This window comes from Alligator sinensis, unplaced genomic scaffold, assembly GCF_000455745.1.
Source record: "Alligator sinensis unplaced genomic scaffold, ASM45574v1 scaffold489_1, whole genome shotgun sequence".
In the NCBI taxonomy this organism is placed as follows: Eukaryota; Metazoa; Chordata; order Crocodylia; family Alligatoridae; genus Alligator; species Alligator sinensis.
In genome coordinates, this window is record NW_005841901.1 from 4150405 (window position 1) to 4164069 (window position 13665).

At 41.2% G+C, this 13665-nt stretch overlaps 1 protein-coding gene across 2 annotated transcripts in view; it reads left to right on the top strand.

The window, feature by feature from the left end:
• The window catches only part of TTC27 (tetratricopeptide repeat domain 27), a 240464-nt gene that overhangs the window by 179277 nt on the left and 47522 nt on the right, over window positions 1-13665 (top strand). For both annotated transcript variants that reach the window (XM_025197636.1, XM_025197635.1), the window contains exon 13: window positions 1127-1354. In XM_025197636.1, the coding sequence (XP_025053421.1) occupies window positions 1127-1354 (228 nt within the window). The remainder of the gene's footprint in view (window positions 1-1126; window positions 1355-13665) is intronic.

A 13665-nucleotide genomic window follows, 5' to 3' on the forward strand; every position in this document is an offset into this window, starting at 1 on the left:
ACCGCTCAGATTTTGCTGAGTGATCCTCCCACGAGATGTCCGGGTAATTGAAGTCGCCCATGACAACCATGGTCCTGGAGCAAGCTGCCTCAGCCAGTTCCTGGGCAAACTCCTGGTCAAGCTCAGGACTTTGGGTGGGAGGTCTGTAATAGACTCCCACCATTGTGTCCCCTGTGCCGTGTTCCCCACGGATTTTAACCCAGAGGGTCTCCAGCCGTCCACCCTGGTCACCAATATTGGCTTGCAGGGACGTGTAGCTTTCCTTAACATAGAGAGCTACCCCCCCGCCCCTTTTCTCTACACGATCCCTCCTGTACAGGGTATAGCCATCTATCCTCGTGGTCCAGTCATGGGTGGAGTCCCACCAGGTCTTCAACTATAATTAGTTGAAGAACATACTGGACACACACTGCTTTCAGAGAAGGAAAAATTGGGATGAGGAAATGGCAAAACTGAGCAGGGAATTCTGAGAGTTTTCAAACAGTTTGCAAAAAGGAGATCCAAACTCGATTTGCAAGATGACTCTTTGCTCTTTAGGTAAAAGATGCGGGTGAGCTATGAACAGGGAATGTGATAACTCTTCACTTTGACTTGTAAATACAAAGACTGCTGGACTACCATAACATATTAACAGCAACACTTTCAGTTTTTCCTGTTTTTCAAAATCAAAGTGAGAAAGAGTCTCCTTTCACAGAGTCTTTTGGTTGCCTGGAAAAGTAAATTTACATCTTCACCTTATGTACTTTGATATGTCAATTTGGAGGTCATATTTGGTCTCTGAAATAACTTCATTTACTGAAGTAGAATTGCATAAACAATATATTAACCTTATCCTTTAGCCTTTATAAACTGTGCATGGAGATTCATGTGCCCACACAAGTATGAATAGAAATTTAATAACCCTGCTTAAATGTTGGTCCTTGGGCTTTAGATGAAAAGGAACCTATGGAACAAATTTCAGATTTATCTTTGATAGGCTTTGTTCAAGGCACTATTTTTTCCAATGTATATACTTTTATTATATAAGAAACTGATAAAGGCATAAAATATGAAAGTGTTAAGTAATCTGTGATTAGTTTGACTATGATATTTCCTATTAAGGGTCATTTCCTCTGTTTTCTAATAGGCAGAAGAAGTCTTGAGGCGGGAGTTAGAGAAGGAGGAAACACCAGGATTATATTGCTTGCTTGGTGATATTCTTAGAGATCACCAGTACTATGACAAAGCATGGGAGTTATCCAAGCATCGCAGTGCCCGGGCCCAGCGCTCGAAGGGCCTCCTTCATCTTCACAACAAGGAGTTCAGAGAATGTGTGGAGTGTTTTGAACGTTCAGTACAGATCAACCCCATGCAGGTTAGGAAATAAACAATTTTTTTATACTTTGCAAGCTTATTTTTTAATTGTGTTGTGCCTTTAAAATCTGTTTCTTGGAATGTTAAGCAGGTTAACTCTGTTCACAACTAAAGTAATAGCTTGTACTTTTTTTTTTAAATATGTGTTAATATGGTAAGTATTGCTGCTCTTCAAAGTGAGAGATTAAGAGCGCTGTCTAGGACAGTGAGTCACAACCAAGGTGCCATGAGATCCTTTTTAGGATGCTGAAGGGTACCGTACAATGTTAACATTGGTTGGTGTGCAAATATGAATCACAGGATAAACCCAGAAATTGCAAGTAAGAATTCATAGTGTGAAAACATTCTTACCTGCTGAGGTCTTTCTGAGTTCTTTGCAACAGAATAGTTTTGTTATTTTTCTGTAGTCAAAAAAAACCGTGAAAACTAGGAACTGGCATTTTCCAAGGAAAATTTTTTTCTCAAGTCTAAAAAAGTTGCAAAGATCCGGTCTAGAAGCAGTAAAATAAGGGACATAGGTATATATGCTTTTATGTCTAGGCCTTCTGTGTACACCTACGACTTTTCATTCCCTTTATCTACAAAAGCCTAAGACAGCTGAAAATGGATAACTACTCCCAAAAAGTCATGATCATGGCATGTCTAAATAACATAAATCAGCACTATGCAGGAAGACTTGAGCTTGCTGTATTAGCATAACTGTATTAGCATAGCAGTATTAGCACAAAACTGCACCTAGGCTAACAAGCCATGCTGCTCAGCACAGTTGATTAGCCCCAGCATGCTGCTGTTTACAGAGCTATCTTAGTTCCATCCTAGCCTGGCTATCTCTGCCTGCTTCTTCCTTAGATCTTATAAATGCACCTGTAGTCTCAGATTAAAAAATTGTGACTGGACATCAAAGAAACATAAATGGGACAAGGAAAAACAAAGCAAATGTAATACTATTTGGGTAGGTCCCTACTTATAGTTTATAGGACCTTAGCATTGGCATCGCTTCTTTTTCCTTCCACATTTTATCCTACATACACATGCATCTATAAAGTTTGTTGAGTATCCCAATAATGAAACAAACCGTATTGCCACTGCAAGAAAAGACTGGAAAGGAGAGTGTTAGAAATTAAAGGAAACAAGGAAGAGGGGTTTGCCTTTTTACTAACAAGGAATTTATTAGATTGCAAAGCAGGGTACAAGATCCTGGTTAATTTTGCTCAAAAATGCACTAAAAAAAATGTTTTGTAGTAACCAGTTTGTTCATTTTCCTCATAGACTAGGGGTGGGAAAGTGTTTACCAACAGGGAGCAAACCAGGAAAGCCAAGGCTGAAACAGAACTCCAACTAGCTACAAGTATCACGGACAATTAAAAAGTCCTTTTTTAGATATGTGGGGAGCCAGAGGAAAAGCAAGGGCAACATTGGATCCCTGCTAAACCAGATGGGACTACTCACAACCGATGCCCAGGAAAAAGCCAACCTATTAAATGGGTACTTTGCATAGGTCTTTCATCAGTCCCAAGGGATGCCCACTATGGGACAGGGGGACCTGGGTGAGGGAGATTTCCTGCCCTCCATCAATGCTGACCTCGTGAAGGAACACCTTGAGAGGCTGGACACCTTCAAGTCAGCTGGCCCTGATAATCTACACCCCAAGGTACTCATGGAGCTGGCAAGCATCATAGCCCAGCCCCTGGCATGGATCTTCGAAAACTCCTGGCGCTCTGGTGAAGTGCCTAAAGACTGGAAGAAGGCCAATGTGGTGCCTATCTTCAAGAAAGGGAGGAAAGGGGATCCGGCAAACTACAGGCCCATCAGCCTAACCTCTATCCCAGGGAAGGTCTTAGAAAAGATTATTAAAGAGGCCATTCTCAACAGACTGGCCGACAGCAACATCCTGAGGGATACCCAGCATGGGTTTGTTGTGGGTAGGTCTTGCTTGACCAATCTTATCTCCTTTCATGACCAGGTGACCTATCACCTGGACAAGGGAGAGGAGATTGACATCATATATCTTGACTTCAAAAAAGCCTTCAGTCTGGTATCCCATGATCACCTCTTGGCAAAACTGGCCGACTGCGGCCTCGGGTCCACCACAATCTGCTGGCTGGGAAATTGGCTCTGTAGTTGGACCCAGAGGGTGGTGGTTGATGGAAGTCAATCGTCATGGTGCCCTGTGACCAGTGGGGTCCCCCAAGGCTCTGTCCTTGAACCTGTATTGTTCAACATCTTCATTAATGATGTGGACATTGCAGTCAGAAGCGGACTGGCCAATTTCGCCGATGGCGATTTTACCTTGGGAGGAAAAGCCTGCAGCATCCTTATAGGCTCAGCAGTGCTACACTGGTTAGTACTACGGATGAAAGGGACTTGGGGATCATGATTGACCACAAGATGAAGATGAGCCTTCAGTGTAATGCTGCAGCCAGTAAAGCAAGCAAAACACTGGCTTGCATCCATAGATGCTTCTCAAGCAAATCCCGGGACGTCATTCTCCCCTTGTACTTGACCTTGGTGAGGCCGCAGCTGGAGTACTGTGTCCAGTTTTGGGCCCCACAATTCAAAAAGGATGTGGAGAAGCTTGAGAGGGTCCAGAGGAGAGCCACACGCATGATCAGAGGTCAGGAAAACAGACCTTATGACGAGAGGCTGAGAGCTATGGGACTCTTTAGCCTGGAAAAGCCTGGTGATCTGGTGGCCACCTATAAATTTATCAGGGGTGTTCACCAGGATCTGGGGGAACGATTGTTCACCAGAGCGCCCCAAGGGATGACAAGGTCGAACGGTTATATACTACAGCAAGACCATTTCAGGCTGGACATAAAGAAGAATTTCTTCGCTGTCTGAGCTCCCAAGGTCTGGACTAGCCTGCCACCGGAGGTGGTTCATGCACCTACATTGAACGCCTTCAAGAGAAATTTGGATGCTTATCTTGCTGGGATCCTATGACCCCAGCTGACTTCCTGCCCCTTGGGCAGGGGGCTGGACTCGATGATCTTCTGAGGCCCCTTCCAGCCCTAATGTCTATGAAATCTATGAACAGAGAAAAACAGCTTCTGCTGCAATTTACTGTTCTGGGTAGTAATAAGTGAATGGGTGTCAAACCTTTCAAACCGAGACACTTATGTTGATGCTTCATTTTTTATGATTGTAGAATTTGGGGTTCTGTTCCATCTTACAGGATTGCTTAGAGATGCATATTGCCTCAGCGACCATCGGTAGTATGCTTGCTGTTCGTGCCTTTTTAAGGCCTGCCTTGCATCTTGCTGCCCACAGCCCTTGGGTGACTAGCAGCCCTAGCCTGCAGCAGAAGTTTTTCATTTGGGTGAGTTTGGACACAGTGGTTGTGACCAGGTTTACATAAACCGGACAAAAGTCAAGAGAGGCTTATGGCCTACCCCTCCTTTAGCAGTTGATTCCCCTCGCTCCTTTCTGGCCCTCTATAAAGAGCTGTTTCAGTTTGAAAAAAGCTTTGCATTTTCATTGAGAGGACAAGGCTCTCCTAAGCAGGTCAGTATGCACAAGACACTCCAGAAAGACAAAAAAAAAAAGGTTCAGTGGAGGAAATCAGCAGCAGAGAGAGAGTGGCTGTGTTGCCAGGCAAAATCAGAAATTAATTTATGGTAGGGAACCCTGGGGAGCAAACTGATAAGCAGATGAAGAAGTCTGGGGAAAAAAATCAAAGAAGCTTCCCAAGTGATAAAGATCAATCCCCTGTTTCAAGGGGGGGTTGAAGAAAGTTTGGGATCCTCTCACAAAATCAGTCCAGAGGCTTGTAGAAGAGCAGGCATGAAGAAAACCCCCCCCTTGATCTACCATGAGAATAAGATCCTGTAGCTCGATAGAGTGTTAATGGACACAAACAGGACACTAGTAGTATTCTAGGCTACAAACAGACATTGCATTTGCCCCAGGATTAAGCAGTTTATCCTAAGACAAAGTATAATCATTCAGATGTCCATTGTCCTGGGACAAACCCAAAAAAGGTTTATGGGATAAGAAGTGCTAATAGTTTGTCCCAGGGACATCTCCAGGTGCATCTGAGCAGTTGTCCTGGAATTGCATCATTGAACCAAAAACAGAAAAGTGGCAGCCACTTACTAAACTCTGATTGGAAGGGCACTGTATATACATACCAGTTCCAGCACATTTCTGTTCTGGGACAAATGGGCACAATTTGCATCTGTTCCTAACATGAAATTCTTCAGGATGTGATTTTCTGGCACTGTTGTATACCAAAATCTTTAAAAGAAGATTATAGACTATTGAGTATAATCCAAAAATACGAGATTGATGTGGGGTGGTGATGCTTTTGGTAAAGATTGATGTGTGGTGTTTGATACTTACCTACATTTGTAATAGTGTAGGTAGAGTAGAACGAGTCCAATCAAGAAGAATGCCAGGCAAGAAAAGCCTGTTCCTCCACTGGAACTTGTTTTTCTTTCCTTTTCTTTTCTTTTAACGGAAGGCACCCTGAGAGATGAAGATAATTCTCCAGAAACCATTTCTGTAACTGTGACTGACTGGAGTCATTTGAAAAAGTTTTCTAAATTCATATGATATTGAGGTGTTTTCACTAGGAAAGGAAAGAAACACAATAGAGCTGCAATATAAGATTTTGGAAGATTAGAAATTTGCAATACATTGAATATTGATTCATCTTTTATAATATAAGAAATCAAAAAGTGATTTTGAAAGTGTTGGGAGCACATTAAAAGAAAGCATTGCAAAGACTTGGTTGTAAACTTCAAAAAATAAATAAATAAATATGACCTGAGTATTTTTACCTGCAACCTAGCTTCTACTAAGTAAATCAAGTGCTTAACTGTTACACCAAATCTGGCTTCTGACTGAGACAGGTCATCTTCATATTCTAGAGGGGTGACCAAAAGAAAAAAAGAATGGAATTTATTTATATTGGTATGCCAGAAAACAAAAGTATAAATACCTGCAAGCAAATGACAAATCTAATGAGTACAATACCTCTTATACTTTTTTCTAATCAAGTAAGTGTTAAATTCTTAACTTTCCAATCTGAGGATTCCAGAGGCTGACCATACTTGAAATTTAAACCTGCTATCTTATTTTAAAAGGTTTATAATGCTAAAATATTCTGACATAGCATCCAAAGAAAAAAAATAGTTACAGAAAATAGATCCTTTACTGAAATCAAGCTTTTCAACAGGGGCAAAAATCAGGTTTTCAAAGGTTTAACATGATAAGGTTTCCTGAATATGGCTATTCTTTAACTTTAGTTCACCTCTTCCCCACCCTGCCCCCACACCTTTCTCTGCGCGCACATACAAAATCAAACCAAAGTATGTACCTGTTTCTCCGTAAGAGATTTTTATTCCTGTTTTCAAATTCTTCTTCTTTCAAATCCTTCTCTTTTGACTAAGGAGGGAAAATGAAAACACTTAAATACAAGTTGCAGATGCCCTTCTTTAAGCCTTATTTTCCTGGATGACAGTTCAAAAGAAACATGTTTTTCAACAGGTTTGCTTTTAAGTGAGACTAAAGTAAACTGATTAATTTTGATTGTAAAGTAACTTTCAACTAAATCTTCAGATTTACTTCATACAGAGTATTGCAAGCATTCTGGATGCCTCAGAAAATGGATTCTACATGTTTTGATATTACAGGGTGTAGAGCACAGTACCTGCTCATTTCAGCAACGCCAAAGGCTTATTTTTATGCTTACAGTTGTGAAGATTTTTAATTTAAGGCAGGGATGTCAAACTCACCTTTTTCCCTGGGCCAGATCTGGGGCACAAGGAAGCTGCTATAGCAGCAACAGCTCTGGCTTCAAACCAGAGCATGCAGCCATGGTGACAGCTCCAGCTCTGAGTTGGAGCATGCAGCAGTGGAAGCAACTCCAGATCTGGGCTTGAGCACATGGCTCCAGCCCCTGCCACATGCTGGAGCCAACACTACTGCGTGCCCCCTGCCATGGCAGGAGCTCCAGATCTGGCTGAAGCATAGGACGGGCAGCGGCGGCCAGCAGCCAAAGAGGTAGGGGTGCGACAGTGGCGACAAAGACTTTGTCAGCCCTTGCACACCCTCCTGCCACTAATTAGCTTTCTGCAACAATCCACTTCTCAGGGCCATGCCAGAAGTCCAGCAGGCTGGATAGAGTGGCTTCATTGGCAAGATTAGGCCCAAAGACCATATGTTGGACACCCCTGATCTAAACCTATCCCATTGTCACAGAGTTGTGCTGAAGCAAGTTCTGTACTCAGCTGTAAGAACCAAAACCAGGCATTCAGCTTGTCCTGTCAAATGCATTTCCTTTGTGAAACATCTGGTAATGGTAACCTTATACTTTACAACATTTTGCAGTAACTTATTTTAATGTCTGTATTAAGTGTTTAACCATTTACTCCACTGGAGAGGTGATTTTAGTGAAATTGGCTTTCTACACTGTTCCTTACAGGTTCTAAGGTATATAGCTACCATTTCATTTGGCTACAGGAATCTCTCTCTCCCCAGTGCCATGAAGTTGTTTGTTGTCTATCTGCCTTTGAAGAGATCTAGAACTATTACTATGCTTGTGGCTGTGGCCGTGGCCGTTCATTCATATTATAGTAATGTCTAAAGGCCTCAATCAAAATTAAAGTCCTGATCTGTCTAGCATTGACTGAACATATAGTCAATGATATTAAGGTAAACTTTCCAGCAAAAGAGCTCTCATTTAGGTGACCTGACCAGAGGGAGGGCATGCTGTACCCAAACTACACAGTTTGTCCAATGAGACCTTGCTTCTTACATATTTCCTGGACCATTTTGGCTACAACACTCCAAGCAGGGAGTCAAACCAGAACCAAAGATTCAGTTTGAACCGGTTCTTTGACACTTGATACCTCCTCCCAACTAGACACTGAGCCATTGAGGACTACTTGTACTTTTACAGTACTTTCATCTAGTCTGTATTTCCTTATTGTGTTAAAGAGAATGTCATGAGAGACAGTATCAAAAGCCTTGCTATAGTCAAGGTACATAACATCCACTGCTCTGTCCCCATCCGCAGAGCTTGTCACCTTAGTCATGGTGAATCCATGCTGGCTGTTCCTGATCACCTTGTTTTCTTCTAGGTGCTTCACAGTAGAGTCCTTGAGTACCTGCTCAGTGATCTTTCCAGGTATCAAGGACAGGCTGACTAGTCTGTAGTTCCCTGGTTTTATAAGGGACTTGTGTTTTCTCTGTTCTTCCTTTTACTTTTGACATAGTTGTAGAATCCCTTTTAATTGCCTTTTATGTCCCTTACTAGCTGCATCTCAAATACTAGCTGTAGCACATTTTCTATATATTATAAGGGAACAGAATAGGAATGAAAAGAGACCAGCCCACAAATGTAAGGGAAGGGGAAAAGAAGAGAAGGAGTTGCTTGTGCTCTGTTTTCTTCTGACAACCTACCAAATAAAAACTAATTAGTAAGTAAATAGTTGTAAAAGGTGGCATTCATGTGACTTCTCACTGATCCTGCCACTGGACTGCTGTATCCCTTCCCTCCTCTTGCAAAACCAACTATTTAGCTGCTCAACAAGTGACCATTAGTGAAATAATGGGCATGTTTAACCTCCGTGGAGAATAGATAGACTTCCTTTTGCATATATTATGAGTCAAGGCAACACTTTGTTTAACAAATGTGTGGACAAAAATGGAAATGCTTCATTCAAAAGAAGTTGAAATCAATGGAATTATTCTGAAATCAAAGTTCGCATATGCCAGAAATTGAAAGGTCAGTTAATCAGTTGGACTCTCTTCTTAAAGCTCATGACCTGTGCAGAGAGAAAAAGAGATCTGAACAAAAGAAAGCCCCTGAAAAGATAGGGCCACATCGTGAGTCATTTGCAGATGAGCCATATCTCAATAAGAAGGAAGATACATTCAAATACTGGGAACACCAGAAAAATGCTATGCATGAACTGTATCAACTGGCAGAAATTGTAATAGCAGTTCCTGAAACACAAGTGAGTGTTGAAAGACCCTTTTCAGTCTCAGATTTATTCTGTATCCACAGAGGTCCAATATGACAGAGCAGATATTAGAAGATGTTATTTTAGTTTGATCAGACAAATTGTTCATGAAAAGTAATTGTTTTGACAACAAACCCTGCCAAAGTTGTGTAAAGTTGAAGTCAAATGCAGTCAAGTTAAAAAAAATACATGTAAAACTTTAAGTATTACAAAGTAAAAAATATTTGTTTAATAGCCTATTTCATATTCTGAAATGAGTAAATTACCTCTATGCTATACGTGAAAGAAATTAGAACCAGTGTGAACTAGTAACCAAACCACAATTTTTTTTTGATAGCTTGAACCGGAGCTGAACTTGAACCAACTTAATTCATCTGAATCAAATCCAAATAAATACTGGTTCAGTTCCCTAACGCCAGCTTTATTACTGAACATATAGTTAAAGGTAGTCCCTGTTCTGAAGAGTTTACCTGGATGAGATGGACGAAGGAAATAATATTCCCATGAATGACTGGTGCCTCCCAAGACTGGGGGGCATCATGGTGGTGAGTGGTGAGCAGGGAGCACCTGCAGATGCTGCTGGCCGTGTCAGTGGCGACGGGGGATGGGTGGCAAACAGCGACTGCCCACAGAAGCCAGTGGTGGCTTTGGCAGCTGCCAATGTCACGGGGGGCACGTGTCTGTCCCCCCCACGTGTCGCCTATGGTTATCCCTATTGTACAGATGGCTAAGTGAGGCATAGAGATATTAAGTGACTAGCCTGTAGTCACATAACAAGTCTATGGTAGAGCAGGAAATGAGCCCAGATCTCCAGAGTGCCTTAATAATACCTTAATACTCAGTTTGAAGAACTTTTACTCAAGCTCACCCTTTCTAAATATTAAGGTAACTGGGGTTTTTTGTATTCTTTTTTGTTTGTTAGAAATATTTTTCTGTTTCTCTGCTTTTGACACTCTCTGGAATTAGTGCAGCTTGGGACCTTGCCCTTACAGTTTTGACTGGTTTTATTATATATACCTAAACCTTCCCCTGTTCATAAAGAGATACATTTTTAGTCATCTTCACTTCTGGACTGGTGTTATGTTCAATTGCAGCTCCAACAAGACTCGTCCTACAAAGGATTTCAGTGGTCTGTATTTATTTCCTTCCTGCCTTTATGATCTGTTACAGTACTCTTCATAACTGTTCCCCAGGCCTGTAAGAAGATGTGATATAGTTTCCCCCCCCCCCCCCCCCCTCCCGCGTTACTCCTCCCCCCCCCCCCCCCCCTTTCAGAGCTCTTCTCTTTCCACAGCCAGTACTTGGAGTTTTGTACAAACTAATCTTCCTCCAGTCTTCCTGTAGAATAAATGTTAGGGCCTTTCCCCTACACTTTTAAAGTTTACATTTCAAAATGCTTCAATGCTTAATTCATTTGATTCTAGTGCAGGGGTGGCTGACCTGCAGCAAACATGCCATAAGAATGTAAGAACTGACATTTACTAGGTCAGACCATAGGTCTATCTTGTGCAGCATCCTATATCACACAGTGGCAGAGAGCAGATGCTGAAAGAGAGAGTGCGAAGCATGTTACCAGGGGTTTTTTCCACTGTTCTTCCACTGACAGCCTCCAACATTTAAAATGTAGGAAGTTCTGATTCAGAAGCTCTATCCCTAACTCTGATACACCATTTCTTCAGGCATTTGTCCTGTCCCTTTTTTGCATCTGTTTGAACTGTCAGCTTCTACAACATTTTGTGGCAATGAGTTCCACACTTCAGTTACACACTTTGTGAAAAACTGCCTTTTGTTAGTTTCTTACCTACCTACTGGTTTTATTTTGTGATCCCTAGTTCTTCCGTCTGTGGGTAGCACACAAGGTCAGAGAGGAGACAGGCAACACAACTGCAGAAAGTAGAGCAGCAGATTGGGCAGGGGAAGGGGATTAGAATGGTGCTCAGGAAGGGTTCAGGGCAATTTTTGGCAACACATGCCAGAAAGGTTGGCTACCTGCTGTTCTAGTGAGTCAGAGTCCTGTTCTTAATCATTCATGGATATCAGATCACTATATATCTTGGAATCTAAAATGGAAGAAAAATCTATCCTCATCTTTCTGCTCTCTGTCTCCCTCAGGTAATACAAATATGGTCAAATTCAAACACCATTACTCAGACAAAAGTCCATCTGAAGTCAGGTGGAGTTTTAGTTAAAGAGTTGGCCTTTTAAGCATAAAAGTAAAGTTTTCTGCTGAGAGATGCTTTTTATTTTCTGTTTTATCCAAAAGAAGCTTAAAATGAAAGCCAATCCAAGAAAAATAAAAATGAACAGTCTTCTTCATTATAGGACAGAAAATTCTTTCTTCTTGCTACTAGGAATGTCTAGTTAAAAGGCAAAGCAAGACCAGTTGGGAGAATGAATACTACTCCATTTTCTTTTAAAGATCTGCCTAAAATGAATCCGTACAAAAGGCTTAACACAAGGAAAAGTCGTGATAATTAATAGTCCACACAGCTGTGAATGATTTGGGTAAATATGTTATATATTGCATATGATCTAGTCTTCCTTTACAGCATTAATCAAAAAAGTTTCTGATAATTTTTTTGTATCGCATCTAGTGGTTTTCTAAAATATGGGTATTGTTTTTGTTTGTTTATTTAGGCAGAGAAATTGATCATTCTTCCTTATAGGTTTTTTTGAGTCTGCTCCCTGTGGACTAAGGTATCTGACTGATATTTTCACTGCTAGGACTTGCGTAGAATGGTCTGGGGTCATCCCAACAATAGTTGGCAGCTATATAATCAGCCAGTAAGACCATTTAACATGTGTGCAGTTCCCGTCATACTGTTGACTCATTACAGCATAACAATAAAATGGAAAGGAAAAGCAGTCAGTTAATTATCTCTGTCAGGGCCTCACTGGAGTGACCCAATTACTGACCAGGCTATGTCTGGTTGTCTATAATCAGAAGAATGCTTGCAACAATGGCTGATTTAGCTGTGATTGCATGCAAATAGCTTCAGATATAAACTGTGCATGAGACTGTGTTGAATTTTAGCAATGTGGAAAGTTTGAATAGTCTGTTGTATACTATTACTGACATAATTTGAGACCAGAAAAAGCACAAGTGATGAATTTCTTAAAGGACTCATTTTATAGTTTAACTCATTAAGTGATTGATTTACTTGTAAATTCTCTGAGTTCTTTATTCAGAGATGAAGCCTATAACATTTAGAGAGGACACTAAGACTCAGATTTTGTTTTACCTGTAAAACTCAGGCTAGAAATAGATGTTACCAAATGAAGCAGATTCCCTGTACCATGATGTGTTGCAGCACAACTCATCCACTTCACTGGATTGAAACATGCATCACCCTTTGTCCCACCCTTGATGGTGATCTTCCTGCTTTCCCTTTGATCGTGGGGAGTGGGTCTGGCTGAGCAGGAGAAGTGGGGCTTTCCCACTTATGGAGAGACACCCAAAATTCCCTTTTGTCACTCCACTGATTTTCCTTTCATGTGGCAGGACAAATGGTAGCAACATCTTTTTGCTCACAGTTTGCCCCAAATATTTAATGGTGGCACAAATGAAATGTCAGTCTGTTTCCACCCTCAGTTCCATATTTCAGTTATACAAGTTGGGATAAGAGAATCCATAATTGCCTTGAAGTTTGATAACTTATAGATGGAAGGAACAGTGTCCAAAGCCAGGGTTATAATGAGCTGCTAAACTAAGAGGAAAAAAATATTTTTATTCCCACTACTTTAGATAATCTTCTCTAAGCTTTGTTGTTTGAGAAAGCAATTCAACATACTATCAAAAGGAATATAGTTCTTAGCTTGAACACACATTATTTATTAACCAAACATAAGGAGTTCTCAAGCTCTCAATAACTTGCCCATCTTCAGACCAGTTTTGTGACATCCATGTATTTATTTATTCTAACTGTAAGCAGATCAAAAAGCTTGTCCAATAAGTTATCTAACAATTACAGCATCTTTGGAAATATCTACTGCGGTTAGGTCTAATGGTTCATGATTCTGATATCATATAATAAACACTTCTCCATAATGATTCATTACAAGTTTTCATCTTCTTGAAAGAGAATATTTCAGTTAATGTTTTGGGCTATCACCTTCAACTACCAGATCACAGGATATTTTAATGGGAGCTTGGCAGTGTCTCGGACGGCCAGGGCCGACTCGAGTTACGCTCGTACGTCAGGGCGGGCTGGTGAATGGAGAGGCAGACACAACTTATTGGTTGTAAAAAACTTTACTCACGCCGCTTGCAATCACGACGCAGGTGGTCCGGTCGTCGGAACAACCACACGAGTTGTTCCAGCTGGCGGGGCCCAAGCCAGTT